Genomic DNA, 15,639 nt, shown 5'->3' on the forward strand with positions numbered 1-15,639 from the left:
TCCCATACCCACCACTCCTTTCTGCTTTCCAAAGAGACCACTCTGCAGATTCTTTGTTCGCTCATTTCTTGTCAACAAACCCGACCCCTCCTCAGGCAGTTTTTCTTGCAACCGCAGGAGATGTAACCTACCCTCCTCTCTCACTTCCAACCTGGGATCCTAGCAGCCATTCCAGGCGAGACAGAGATTCACATACACCTCTTCCAACCTCGTCCAATGTATTCAATGTTTTCATGTTGCTTCCTTTACATCAGCGAAACCAAACGTTGACTAGGTGACTGTTTAGCCAAGGACCTCCACCAAGGCTTGCTGGATCTCATGGATGCCAAATATTTCCACTCCCCTTCCCATTCCAATATTTCTGTCGGGTCTTTGCCAGAATGAAACCGCATACAAACTACGAATAGCACCTAATTTTCTGCTGGGGTAGCCCACAATCCAACAGTCTGATCATTAAATTCTCAAATTTCAAGTAATATCCCCTCTCTTTCCACTGCTTCCCCTCCACGCTAGTGCACACACATTTCTCCTACCCTCTCCACCTCAAGACACTCATTTTCCCTCTCCAGTTTTGTTCCAATTGTTTCCCCTCCCCTCTGCCCCAATTCCACCCATATCCCTTCCTCCAGCTTCACATTTCACTCCTTTCCTCACTTCACATTCTTTTACCTGGAGTATTGTGAGCAATTTGGGGCCTCATATCTGAGGAAGGATGTGTAGGAAGGAACTGCAGATGTTGGTTTACACCGAAGATAGATACAAAATGCTGGAGTAACTCAGCGGGACAGGCAGCATCTCTGGATTGAAGGAATGGGTGACGTTTTGGTCAAGACACTGCAGATCCTTTCAGTCTGAAGATGGGTCTCCACCCGAAACCTCACTCATTCCTTCTGACCAGAGATGCCCGCTGAGTTACTCCAGCATTTTGTGTCTGTCTGAGGAAGGATGTGCTGGCACTGGAGAGGGTCCAGAGGAGGTTTGAGAGAATGATCCCAGGAATGAGGGAGGTGACATATGATGAGCATTTGATGGCACTGGACCTCTGCTAGCTGGTGTTTAGAAGGATGAGGGGGGTACCTCGTTAAAATGTACCAAATAATGAAAGGCCTGGATAGAGTGGACGTGGAGAGGATGTTTCATTAGTGGGAGAGTAGGACCAGAGGGCACAGCCTTAGAATAAAAGGACATACCTTTAGGAAGGTGATTAGGAGGAATTTATTTAGTCAGAAGGTGGTGATTCTGTCGAATTCATTACTACCGAAGGCTGTGGAGGCCGCGTCAATGGATAATTTTAAGACAGAGATAGATTCTTGATTAGTACGGGTGTCAGGGGTTATGGGGGAAAATAAGAAGAATGGGGTTAGGAGGGAGAGATAGATCAGCCATGATTGAATGGCAGAGCAATGGGCCGAATGGCCTAATTCTGCTCCTATCACTTATGAACCTCCTTTTCACCTCCAGCCTTTGTCACTTACTCCACCCATCTGTCAATCATCTTTCATTTGTACCTACCAAGTCAAGTCAAGTCAAGTCAAATTTATTTGTCACATACACATACTCGATGTGCAGTGAAATGAAAGTGGCAATGCCTGCGGGTTGTGCACAAAAAGAATTACAGTTACAGCATATAAATAAAGTTAATAAGTTACTAAACATAGCACAAAAAGTGTCGACAAAAATTTAGTCTCTGGGGTTATCAAAGTTGACAGTCCTGATGGCCTGTGGGAAGAAGCTCCGTCTCATCCTCTCCGTTTTCACAGCGTGACAGCGGAGGCGTTTGCCTGACCGTAGCATCTGGAACAGTCCGTTACTGGGGTGGCAGGGGTCCCTCATGATCTTGCTTGCTCTGGATCTGCACCTCCTGATGTATAGGTCCTGCAGGGGGATGAGTGTAGTTCCCATGGTGCGTTCTGCCGAACGCACTACTCTCTGCAGGGCCATCCTGTCCTGGGCAGAGCTGTTCCCAAACCAGACTGTAATGTTGCCGGACAGGATGCTCTCTACAGCCCCAGAGTAGAAGCAATGAAGGATCTTCAGCGACACTCTGAATTCCCTCAGTTGTCTAAGGTGGTAAAGGCGCTGCTTAGCCTTACCCACCAGTGCGGCAATGTGCGTTGCCCACGTCAGATCCTCTGCGATGCGGACTCCCAAGTATTTGAAACTGCTCACCCTATCCACAATAGACCCATTTATCTCCAGTGGCGTGTACGTCCTTGGATGTTTAGCCCTTCTGAAGTCCACAATCAGCTCCTTTGTTTTAGTGACATTCAAGAGGAGGCTATTGTCCTGACACCAGAGTGCCAGATCAGCCACCTCCTCCCGGTAGGCCTTCTCATCGTTGTTGGAGATCCGGCCCACCACCGGTCTCTTACCAGGCTTCCCTCTTCCTGCTTTCCCTACTACAATCAGTCTGAAAAGGGGTCTCGACCCAAAACATTGTCGGTCCATTCACACCACTGATGTTCCCTAACATGTTAAATTCCTTCAGGGTTTTTTTTAACTAATGATATCGACATCTGCAGTTTCTTGTGTCTCCATTTAATCTTTTTATCTTCTTAATTTCAGAAATCCAGTCAGGCTGTCTAAAATCCTCCTCTTCCTTGACAATTCTCAATGTTGTATTATTTATTGTATAGTCCCATGCCTTGATTTTCTTCCACAGGTTCATTACAGAGATTAGGTGGTCATTCGCCCCTTCCTATGGAAACTTGTGATGTACAAAATAAGTTAAGGTGCACCTCCTTTAACCTCATCTACTGCATTCAGTACAGAAGTTCATGTGCACCTCCTCTAACCTCATCTACAGCTTTTGGTGTTCCCAATGTGGCTTCCTTTACATTGGCGAGACCAAATGTAGACTGGATTACTATTTTGCCGAAAACTTGTACTTGGTCCATCAAGGCCTGCTGGATCTCCTGGATCACTCAAGCTTCGATTCCCCTGCTGTCTTGGGCCTCCTCCATTGCCAGGGTGAGGCGACACGCAACCTGGAGGAACAGTACGTCATATTCCCCTTGGGTAGCTTACAACCTCTTTGTATGAACATCGAATTCTCAAATTTTAAGTAACAAACCTACAAACAATTCCCAAACCACCTCCCCCTTTTCTTCCCTGTGCTCTACCTGAATTTGAACCCATTTTCCTCTTCCACCTCCCCGCCACCTATATTGCTTCCTCTGGCTTCACAATTAACATGAATGATTCTTGTTGGCCTTTGTCCAACCATCTCCCTATCAAAGCCCCTCTTCACCTGTATCTACCTATCATTCGCCAGGCTTTGTCCTCCCTCTCTTCCATATTTCTTCCCTCACCCCCCCCCCCGACAATTGAAAGAAGGCCCTGACCTGAAACGTCACCTATCCATGTTCTCCAGAGATGCTGCCTGACCCACTGCATTACTTCAGCACTGTTTCTTTTTTTCTACAAATTCTGTTTAGAGTTTAGTTTCAAGATATAGTGTGGAAACAATCCCTTCGGCCCATCAAATCTGTGCTGATTAATATACACTAGTTCTATGTTATCCCAGTTTCACATCCGACACACTAAGAGCAATTTACAGATGCCAATTAACCATTCCAACAGCAGCACATCTTTGGAATGTGAGAGGAAACCGGAGCACCCAGAGAAAACCGATGCTGTCACAGGGAGAATGTAGAAAAACTCTGCACAGATAGCACCCGTAGTCAGGATGGAACCTGGGTCTTTGGCAGCTGTGAGGCAGCAACTCCACCGCTGTGCTGCCCAATAAAGCAACACTTGAAAAGTACTCTAAACATTCAGTGGAAATAGGACATTTGATTTGAAACAAAACAAAGCAAGGAGTATACGTAATAAGGTGGATGAATTAAATGTGGAGATAGTTATTAATGATTATGATATAGTTGGGATTACGGAGACATGGCTCCAGGGTGACCAAGGCTGGGAGCTCAACATCCAGGGATATTCTATATTCAGGCGGGATAGACAGAAAGGAAAAGGAGGTGGGGTAGCGTTGCTGGTTAGAGAGGAGATTAAAGCAGTGGAAAGGAAGGACATTAGCTTGGAGGATGTGGAATCGATATGGGTAGAGCTGCGAAACACTAAGGGACAGAAAACGCTAGTGGGAGTTGTGTACAGGCCACCTAACAGCAGTAGTGAGGTCGGGGATGGCATCAAACAGGAAATTAGAAATGCGTGCACTAAAGGTGCAGCAGTTATAATGGGTGACTTCAATCTACATATAGATTGGGTGAACCAAATTGGCAGGGGTGCTGAGGAAGAGGATTTCTTGGAATGTTTGCGAGATGGTTTTCTAAACCAACATGTCGAGGAACCAACGAGAGAGCAGGCCATTCTAGACTGGGTATTGAGTAATGAGGAAGGGTTAGTTAGCAGTCTTGTGCGAGACCCCTTGGGCAAAAGTTACCATAATATGGTGGAGTTCTTCATTAGGATGGAGAGTGACAAAGTCAATTCAGAAACAAGTGTTCTGAACTTAAAGAAAGGTAACTTTGAGGGTATGAGACGTGAATTGTCCAAGATAGACTGGCAATTTATACTTAAAGGGTTGACGGTGGACATGCAATGGAAGGCATTTAAAGATTGCATGGATAAACTACAACAATTGTTCATCCCAGTTTGGCAAAAGAACAAACCAGGAAAGGTAGTGCATCCGTGGCTGACAAGGGAAATCAAGGATAGTATTAAAACAAAAGATGAAGCATATAAATTAGCCAGAAAAGGTATCATACCAGAGGACTGGGAGAAATTCAGAGTCCAGCAGAGGTGGACAAAGGGCTTAATTAGAAAAGGGAAAATAGATTATGAGAAATAACTGGCAGGGAACATAAAAACTGACTGCAAAAGCTTTTATAGATATGTGAAGAGAAAAAGACTAGTTAAGACAAATGTAGGTCCCTTGCAGTCGGAAACAGGTGAATTGATCAGAGGGAACAAGGAGATGGCAGACCAATTGAACAACTACTTTGGTTCTGTCTTCACTAGGGAAGACATAAACAATCTGCCGGAAATAGCAGGAAACCGGGGGTCTAACGAGATGGAGGAACTGAGGGTAATCCAGGTTAGTCGGGAAGTGGTGTTAGGTAAATTAAATGGATTAAAGGCCAATAAATCCCCAGGGCCAGATAGGCTGCATCCCAGAGTGCTTAAGGAAGTAGCCTCAAAAATAGTGGATGCATTAGTGATAATTTTTCAAAACTCTTTAGATTCTGGAGTAGTTCCTGAGGATTGGAGGGTAGCTAATGTAACCCCACTTTTTAAAAAGGGAGGGAGAGAGAAAACGGGGAATTATAGACCAGTTAGCCTAACATCGGTAGTGGGGAAAATGCTAGAGTCAGTTATTAAAGATGTGATAGCATCACATTTGGAAAGTGGTGAAATCATCGGACAAAGTCAGCATGGATTTACCAAAGGCAAATCATGTCTGACGAATCTTATAGAATTTTTCGAGGATGTAACTAGTAGAGTGGATAAGGGAGAACCAGTCGATGTGTTATATCTGGACTTTCAGAAGGCCTTCGACAAGGTCCCACATAGGAGATTGGGGTACAAACTTAAAGCACGGTATTGGGGGTTCAGTGTTGAGGTGGATAGAGAATTGGTTGGCGGACAGGAAGCAAAGAGTAGGAATAAACGGGTCCTTTTCGGAATGGCAGGCAGTGACTAGTGGGGTACCGCAAGGCTCAGTGCTGGGACCCCAGTTATTTACAATATATATTAATGATTTGGACGAGGGAATTGAATGCAATATCTCTAAGTTTGCGGATGACATGAAGCTGGGTGGCAGTGTTAGCTGCGAGGAGGATGCTAGGAGGCTGCAGAGTGACTTGGATAGATTAGGAGAGTGGGCAAATGCATGGCAGATGCAATATAATGTGGATAAATGTGAGGTTATCCACTTTGGCGGCAAGAACTGGAAAGCAGAGTATTACCTGAATGGTGGCCAATTAGGAAAAGGGGAGATGCAACGTGACCTGGGTGTCATGGTGCACCAGTCATTGAAAGCAAGCGTGCAGGTGCAGCAGGCAGTGAAGAAAGCGAATGGTATGTTAGCATTCATAGCAAGAGGATTTGAGTATAGGAGCAGGGAGGTTCTGCTGCAGTTGTACAGGGCCTTGGTGAGACCGCACCTGGAGTATTGTGTACAGTTTTGGTCTCCTAATCTGAGGAAAGACATTCTAGCCTTAGAGGGAGTACAGAGAAGGTTCACCAGATTGATCCCTGGGATGGCAGGACTTTCATATGAAGAAAGACTGGATAGACTAGGCTTATACTTGCTGGAATTTAGAAGACTGAGGGGGGATCTTATTGAAACATATAAAATTCTTAAGGGGTTGGAGAGGGTAGATGCGGGAATATTGTTCCCGATGTTGGGGAAGTCCAGAACCAGGGGTCACAGCTTAAGGATAAGGGGGAAGTCTTTTAGGACCGAGATGAGAAAACATTTCTTCACACAGAGAGTGGCGAGTCTGTAGAATTCTCTGCCACAGAAGGTAGTTGAGGCCAGTTCATTGGCTATATTTAAGAGGGAGTTAGATGTGGCCCTTGTGGCTAAAGGGATCAGGGGGTATGGAGAGAAGGCAGGTACAGGTTACTGAGCTGGATGATCAGCCATGATCATATTGAATGGCGGTGCAGGCTCGAAGGGCCGACTGGCCTACTCCTGCACCTATTTTCTATGTTTCCAAGGTGCACCTAATGTGATATATTAATTGTTTTTCTGCCTCCCCAGATATGACTTGGGCTTCTGGGTGCTTTCTGTATTATCTACATTTAGTTAATGTTGTAAAATTGAAAGTTGTACTCTTGAAAAGTACTTTCAAATGCAGTGGAAGGAACTGCAGATGCTGGTTTACGACCAAGATAGTCACAGATGCTGGAGTAACTCAGTGGGTCAGGCAGCATTTCTGGAGAAAAGGAATAGGTGGCGTTTCGGATCTGAAGAAGGATTTCGACCCGAAACGTCACCTATTCATTTTCTCCAGAGATGCTGCCTGACCCACTGAGTTACTCCAGCATTTTTTTGTCTGTCTTCTTTCAAATGCAGGTTATTTCGACGTTTAAGGAAAATCTGAAAATTATGAATGTATCCCACGTCCACTCTCTTCCCTTGTCCCGGTATGTACAAAACTGGAGTGTTGTTTAGCCCTTCACCCCTCTGTAATCCTGTAATAAACGTTGAATTTGAACAGATATTGTGCTTGTTTCAACTGCCGCTAGAGTGTGCCGTTTACCTCAAGGAGCGCGGTCTTGTTTACCTCCTAGCCGCCCGGCTGCTGAGGCCTTGAATGGAAGGCGGTGGCGGTCTCCCGGGGCGACGGGTGGGCGTGGCCCCACAGGTGTGGTGACGTCAGGAGGGGTGAGGATAGGGCGCCAGGCTGCCGATCCATCCAATCAACGCAGCAGGAGGACATTCCGGGCCTGTTTGCTCAGCCAATGGGCAGCCTCGGAGGCGGCGCCTGCGCGCTGGGGAGCGCGAGGGGCGGCGCCTGTGCGACTCAAGGGAGATCAGAGCGCGAGCGGCGGACGGTTCCTATCTAGCGGAGAAAGAAAGAAAGAGAAAAAAGAGTGTGTGAGAAAGAAAAGAAGGCAAAGAGCTGAACAGAGACCCTTTAATTTTACAAGGATAGCGGATTCCATTCATAACCACAACACACTCCGAACTGTGTGTTTTTCCTCAACTCTCGCAAGATGTCTCAGCGTGTACGTCGGAATGGGTCACCGACCAGCGCAACGAGCGGGGGTAGTGGCGGCAGCAGTTCTGGCAGTAATAACAGTACTGGGGGTGTCGGCCGACCACAGCCCATGAGGGCCACTGTGCCGTTCCAGTTGAAACAGGGCAGCCCAACGAGGTGTGTTGGCGGAGGGGGGCGGCAGCAACAACAGCAGACGGCCTCCTCCCGGAGCAGCCCCACCAGGACTCAGCAACAGCAGACGACCACGGCCTCATCACGGGGCAGTCCCACTAGGACACAGCAGCTGCACCAGGCGGCCACTGCTACCGCCACCACATCTCCTTGCTCCTCGCCCACTTCTTTGTGGGCCCCAGGGGCTGATTCTTCACGAGTCCGACACAGGAAATCTCCAGAATACAGGGGTTCCCCAGAAAGGAGGAGCCCCAACTCTCCCATCTGCAAAGGTATAGTCAGTGGCTTCACCTGCTAACGCAATTACTTTAAGACGAAGAGGTGGGAGGTTGCTATATCGATACGTTTATATTCATTTAGTTTCTAGTTACTTATGTCCAAGTATATAGTTTATCCTGTGTGACTGAAGCAAACTTGCACATTTGGAGTGTAACATTTCTTCCAATTCAGTACCTCTTGCCTAGCTAGCATATGGTTGCATTGGCCATTGTTCACGTGTGTTGAGGCGAGGAGCGTCAGCAGGCCTGTCTGAAGAAAGTAGCACATCCAAACGTGGCCCTTTTCTCAGCGTCTTGGGTGCACTGAAAAGTGGATTTCATCCAGCCTTTCATTCTCCCCTTTCTATAGTCTTGGTGTTGAACTTAACTATGAAGCCATTGAGTGAGATTAGGTAATGAGGGAACTACAGTTCATTGTTTTGTACAGCATTTTTTTCCAGGTGCAAACCTCAGTGGGGGTGGGGACAAGAACATAGCTTCAAACAGTAAGTACAATGATGTGGATACTAAGAACATTTTATTACAAGGACGTGTATGATTTTAATTCACCCCTTTGTGCCCCTCACAGTTCAACATGCAAAAATACAATGAGAGCTTGGTGGATACCTTAATCTCGATTTACGTAAACACTAATTTTAACCAAAATATTTCATTTGAAATAATTATTTCCAAAGTATTTGAGAACTTGCTAAATATAAGCAATGCTTTTCAGGGAATTCCGTTGATGCTGCTACTGGAAGTTGGTTTTCACTGATTCCAAACAAAATAATTCAAGGGTACTTTAAAATTGCCAAGTTATTGGCTTGGGAACAGGGGTAAATCAAGTCCAATTCTATACATGTAGTTTGCTTTTCAAGCATGTAACGATCTCTAAGTACACTTGTATTCTTTGTATTTAAATGCTATTATTAAATTAACTATTTTGTTTACATAAAGTGCATAAGGTATTTACATTCAGTTTGCCTCAATTCTATTTTTGACAACAGTTGTTTATGATTTCCTTGAAGGGCTTAAAAGGTATTTTGTGAAATGTATTCATCTATTAATTTTATACATTTGGGATAACAGTACAAAGCTGTTATTAAACCAAGGGCAAAATTAGTGGTACTTGATTAGAATAGACTGTCAAGTTTGTTGTTGGCATTGGAAATTAATACATTTATATTTAATAGTGCTATTGGCTGGTCATATTATTTGTATTAACCAACGGCCATAAAAATGTCTTTGAAAGTAAAGGAGATGTGGGGCAAATCTTTTTACACAGAGTGTGGTGAGTACCTGGACCATCATGACAGGAGTGGTAGCTGAGGCAGATATGATTGTAGCATTTAAGAGACTTGGATAGGCATATGGATATGGAAGGTTATGAATTATGTGCAGGCAGATAAAAAATTGCCATGTATGGCACAGACATTGTGTCCAAAGGCCCTGGTCCTGCATTGCACTGTTCTATGATAGACACAAAAACCTGGAGTAGCTGAAGGGTCTCGACCCGAAACATCACCCATTCCTACTCTCTAGAGATGCTGCCTGTCCCGCTGAGTTACTCCAGCTTTTTTGTGGCTATCTTTGGTTTAAACCAGCATCTGCAGTTCCTTCCTACACATTTGTACCGTTCTATGTCGTAGTACTGTCTGCCTAATTCATGAAATACTCTTCTGGTTTCTACTGCATTTTATTAGCTCAAACAACCCACAGCAAGTGTTTATAAAATAAGTTCCTGTCACTTTACGTTTCATTTGAATGATTGAGCTTTATTTATATTAAATATTTGTGTGAAATATTAACCTCTGACAAGTTGAGCAATATTTTTGCACAACCGTTGCGATTTTTAAGCAAAAAGTGCTAGAGAACTCTGCATATCAGGTATGAAGGGAAGTGGACAACAATGTTTCAGGTCGGGACCCTTCTGCATTTGCTGCACATGCGTGGGAAAATCCATATTAATCCCATGAGCACTAAAAAGAGGTGTTATGATTAATCATATTGAAGCATTTTACACTAAATAAGTATATTCTGAATATTTCTTGATCATATAATACATGTATGTATAGCAGGAATAAATATGCCTGAAGTGTTTGTGCAGTTAGCTGGTCCTTTGAGAAAAGTGAATTGTAATCTTGCAAATAAAAAAGATTGAAATGTTGAATCTGGGGGGGGGGCGGGAGATGATGGCAAAGACATTAAGACAATTGTCTAACCTGACAAATAGTACAATTTAATCTAGTTATGGAAAGGAACTACATACTCTATGGTAATAAGACTTTCGTGCCATTAAATCAACGGGTCTGATGCAGTTCTCTTGGAGGAGCCTAATCAGATGCTGGACATCATCATGTGCCCCATATTCTGTACATGAAGAGGAATCTATTGGTGTTACCTACTTCAGGGAAACCATGAGGAGTAAGCAATAAAGGGGAGCACTATTGTCATTTAATCCAGATGATTTTTAAGGGTGTATGAATGTAGGGCAATTATTGGATTTGGAAAGGTCCAGAAGTAAAGCTGATTTGCTTACAAGGGTGGAATGAGTTTTGCTCAACCTAGCAACCTTGAGATATTCTTAAGAGTATGAGAAAGAATGCTGCATATTGGAAGCTAAGAAAGAAACAGGATTGTCTGCAGATAAATTGTGAAATAATTTGCTGTTTTCAAGTGAAAGGATGTAACATTAAAATTGTGGGACAGTAAAAGTGAATACATTTCTGTATTTTCTACAGAGGCTGCAAGGCAGGTTCTTCAGTTTGTAGCATTCTTCTGAATATAGTGAAGTTCCACATTGGCAGCTGGATTAAATTGGTGCAGTAGAGGGATTACAACACAATTTGAAATTTGTGATTTGACCTTGGTTAAGGTTTTGACTTTTCTCTCAAGTGGATGAAAGATCACTTGATTGTCACAGATCCATCTCTTGGATCTGTCTGGCATACTGTATTTTTGTGTTGAAAACGTAAGACCTGCAAAGTAATATGAATTTTATCTGAATTATTTCAACAGGATTTTAGGTGCAGAATATTAAGGGAGAATTTTTGGCGAGTCTGAAACATTGAACAGCAGAATCAGAGTTGCTGCTTCATGATTCCAATGACTTTGCTTCAATCCTACTTTGTGAACTTTGCATGTGTTCCTTGTGATTATGTACATTTGCTCTGGGGCTGTGGTTTCTTTCTTCATCCTAAAGTCATGTAGGTTGATCTGGAGATAATGTGGTGATAGTTGGAGAGAAAATGGGGAGAATGAAATGGGATCCATTACAATTAGTGTAAATGGGTGCTTGGTTCTGACTCTGAAATATTGGATAAAAATTGTTGTCAAGAAGTTGAATTTAATATTTGCTATATTGGCATTATCATCATATCATATCATATATATACAGCCGGAAACAGGCCTTTTTCGGCCCACCAAGTCCGTGCCGCCCAGCGATCCCCGTACATTAACACTATCCTACACCCACTAGGGACAATTTTTACATTTACCCAGCCAATTAACCTACATACCTGTACGTCTTTAGAAGGTTGGGGCAAAACTGTTTTAAAACAAAAATCACAATGTGAATGCACAAAGAACATGTACCAAGTGAATCACGGATAATCAAATATAGGGGGTCACTGGACAGGCTAGCATGGGTCATTATCTAATTGCCTTTGAGAAGGTGGTGGGAAGCTTTGCAGCCTTGAAGGTGCCCAAATGGGTTTGTCAAAAGTGGAGCTGTTCACTGCTTTGACCAATGTTAATTGCATTTATAACTCAGTAAATGCAGCAAGCTATTTAGGCATGGGAGAGGCAGCGACAAATAATGTGCATGCAATGACTGCCATCGATTAAAGTGTTAACACCTATCCTTGACATCAATGTCACATTTGATTCCAATCGATTAACACAATCAACTGCGGAGGTCGCCATTTTCCCATCAGCAAAAGGTATCGAAGAGTGAAACGCACACCACCAGTTTCAGGGACAGTTTCTTCCCAGCTGTTATCAGGCAACTGAATCATCCTACCACGACCAGAGAACAGTGCTGAACTACCATCTACCTCTTTAGTGACCCATGGACTATCCTTGATTGGACTTTGCTGGCTTTACCTTGCACTAAACGTTATTCCCTTATGTATCTATACACTAAATTTGATCGATTGTAATCATGTATTGTCTTTCTGCTGACTGGTTAGCAGGCAACAAAAGCTTTTCACTGTACCTCGGTACATGTGACAATAAACTAAACAAACTAGAAACTAAACTGAATTAGCCCCACAAATACTATTGCAACAAGGAAAAAGTGAGAATCTAGACATTCTGTAGTGAGTCACATGCTTCCTGACACCACAGGACATTCACTATCTGCAAGCCATTAGTTAGGAGCGTTGTTGAAATACTCTCCATTTGCCTGGATGAGTACAGCCTCCAGCAACTTGAAACTTGATAATATCTAGGGTAAACGGGCAGGGCAAACGGTGCAGCGGTAGAGTTGCTGTCTTACGAGCTTGCAACGCCAGAGACCCAGGTTTGATTCCGACTACGGGTGCTGTCTGTACAGAGTTTGTATATTCTCCCCGTGACCGTGTGGGTTTTCTGAGATCTTTGGTTTCCTCCCACACTCCAAAGATGTACAGGTTTAGAGGTCAATTGGCTTGTTTTCAGTGTAAATTGTCCCTATCGTGTGTAGGATGGTGTTAATGTGCGGGAATCACTGGTCGGCGTGGATTCGGTGGGCCGAAGGGCCTGTTTCCGCGCAGAATCACTAAACTAAACAAAAGGACCTCACTTGAGTGACACCCCTTTCATCATCCTAAAAAATGATTCACTCTACCATTGCTGCACAGTGCATACCATCTGCAAAATACATTGCTGTTTTTTGAATTGGTAAATCTTGAATTCATCTCGTGTCCGTGGGTTTTTGAACTGATTTAGAGTTTCAATGAATCAATGGCAACTTTGTACCACTACAAGTTTTGCATTTGGGGGTTCTACTAGTGTGATTGTATTGTGGAGCAATATGTATCCAGATATACTTTTGATTTAATCTATGAAGATTAGTGCATTACCCTGTCGACCCCCATAAGAATTGCCTGCCATCCAGGCAGATGGGAGAAATATGGGGACAGGACTATTAAAAATTTGTTCATTATTTTGATTTCTCTCCAAGATAAATAATAAAATGAGTGATTCTGAAATATTTTTTTCATCGGCTGTTTTAATTAATCAAGTGTCCGTGCATTATTTCAGCTTCATATGCAGAAAAATGGAGACGCAAGAACTTGCAGATGCTGTGATCTTGAGTGAAATTAAGTGCTGGAGTAACTCTGAGTCTAAAGAAGGGTCTTGACCCGAAATGTCGCTTTTCCATTCCAACCACGGATGCTGCCTGGCCTGCTGAATTATTGCAGTACTGTGTTCTGCTCATATGCAGCAAATGTAGTTTGGTCTCATCAATAATATTTGTCTTGTAATATCAGGCAACAATCATCCAAAAAGACGTTTGACCTCTTCGCCAAGACATCAAATGGAATGCCATTATTAATTTGCTCATCGGTGATCAGAAACTGCACATGACCACTCACAATGCTGCTGTTAATCAAGCAAGTCAGACGGTAGTTATTTTATACCGAGTAGCTTACTTTCTAATTCTATAAACCATGCAACTACAAAATACAAGATCATGTGATAAAATCAACATTAAAGAAGTCTTGTACAATGAAGGCCAAAATATGCAGTCTAACAATCTGCCATGGGAGTGTGCTGCAAAATCTAAGACAAATAGAGTAACTCAATAGTTTTTTTTTAAAGGACTTGGGTTAACCAACATCCTTCATAATGTTAAGGTAGTTCAATTTTGCATTCAGTTAAGTACTTATGGAGTGCATTGCCCATAATGTATAATTTAGCTATCAATTTGTGCACAGAATAAAATTACCAATAGGAGAGGGGCAAACGTTATCTGATCATTTACAATCTTCATTATTCAAAATAGTGAAAGATGCACAATCCTCCACCTTAACACTACCTGTGATACTCAGTCATGCGTTAAGGTTAGACCACTGCTGCAAGATGTGCTAGATGTGCTTTTTTCGAGCAACTGCTCAGGGACATCCTGGGTTTTGGATGATCTGACTTTATGCAAATTGTCTCAAGTAGTTTTCAAAATAATAATGGGTTGTGTATTGAATGACCGGAAACTGTTATCCACAGGCCTCCGAACAGTAGCCATTGTGTTTGGTAAAAATTACATCCAATGTTACAGTGGTTATTGGGGTTTTCAGTATGCAGGTAGACTCGGAAAATTAAGTTGGTAGTGGATCCCAATAAAAGGAATTTGTAAGTGCCCACGAGATGGCTTCTTAGAGCAGTTTGTGATCAAGCCTACTAGGGAAAAGGTAATTCTGGATTTGCTGTTATGTAATCAACTGGATTTAATTGGGGAGCTTAAGGTAAAGGAACTCCTAGGAGGTAGTGACCATAATATGGTATAATTCAACTTGCAGTGGGAGAGGCTGAAATCTGATGTGTCGGTGTTGCCCTGTCTAAAAACTGTTACAATTGTTTCGTTTCGTTGGGTTGCTGTTAATTACTTAAATTATTGCATCGTATGGGAGGCGCATTCCCAATCTCGTTGTACCCCTGGGTACAATGACAATAAAGATATATTGTATTGTACAGTTGAGTAAAGGTAACGAGGCATGAGGGAGGAGCTGGCTAAAGTTGATTGGAAAAGGAACCAAGCAGGAATGACAGTGGAGCAGAAATGGCAGGAATTTTTGGGAGTAATTCAGAAGACGCAGGATTTTTTCATCACAAACAGGTAGAAAGAGGTGACCGTGGCTGACTAGGGTCTAAAGACAGCATAAAAGCAAAAGAGAAAGCGCATAATATTGCAAAGATTAGTGTAAAGCTTGAGGATTTTAAAAGCCAACAGAAGGCAACTGAAATAGAGTGGATGCTGTGAGGGTGTTTCCACTAGTGGGAGAATCTAGGACCAAAAGATACAGCTTCAAATAAAAGGACGTACCTTTAGTATGAAGCTAAGGAATTTCTTAGCCAAAAGGTGGTCAATCGGTGAAATTCATTGCCAAATACAGCTGTGGAGGCCATGTGATTGGGTATTTTTAAAGCGGAGATTGAGGGGCAGCCATGATCCAATGGCAGAGCACACTTGATGGGGCCAAATGGCATAATTCTGCTGCTATATCATATGGTCTGATGACTGGATTCCCCATCAAATAATAAATGATATGGGTAATATACCAAGACTTTTATTTGTGCTACTTCTGTGACAACGTGAGGGTGATGGAAGAACACTTCATTGGATAGGTTTCCCCCTTCTCGCTGAAGTTAGAATAGATAAAGCACATGAATCCCAACAACTATTCTGACTGAACGTAAATGATAAATCACATTTTCCAGATCAATGTAATTGATGTACAAATATATTTGAGGTTTTAAATTTCTGATTCCTATCCAAATATGCTAATTTCTTGCTTTACATTTATACTTTACCTTTT

The 15,639-nt window shown here is 43.0% G+C and overlaps 1 protein-coding gene across 2 annotated transcripts in view; it reads left to right on the plus strand.

Moving 5' to 3' along the window:
- The first annotated feature begins 7,460 nt into the window (after window positions 1-7,460).
- LOC144596267 (protein FAM117B-like) overlaps window positions 7,461-15,639 on the plus strand; it is an 82,882-nt gene continuing 74,703 nt past the window's right edge. For both annotated transcript variants that reach the window (XM_078404487.1, XM_078404488.1), the window contains exon 1: window positions 7,461-8,137. In XM_078404487.1, coding sequence (XP_078260613.1) covers window positions 7,690-8,137 — 448 coding nt within the window. In that variant the 5' untranslated portion in view covers window positions 7,461-7,689. The remainder of the gene's footprint in view (window positions 8,138-15,639) is intronic.

Source organism: Rhinoraja longicauda, chromosome 8 (assembly GCF_053455715.1).
Source record: "Rhinoraja longicauda isolate Sanriku21f chromosome 8, sRhiLon1.1, whole genome shotgun sequence".
Classification (NCBI taxonomy): domain Eukaryota; kingdom Metazoa; phylum Chordata; class Chondrichthyes; order Rajiformes; family Arhynchobatidae; genus Rhinoraja; species Rhinoraja longicauda.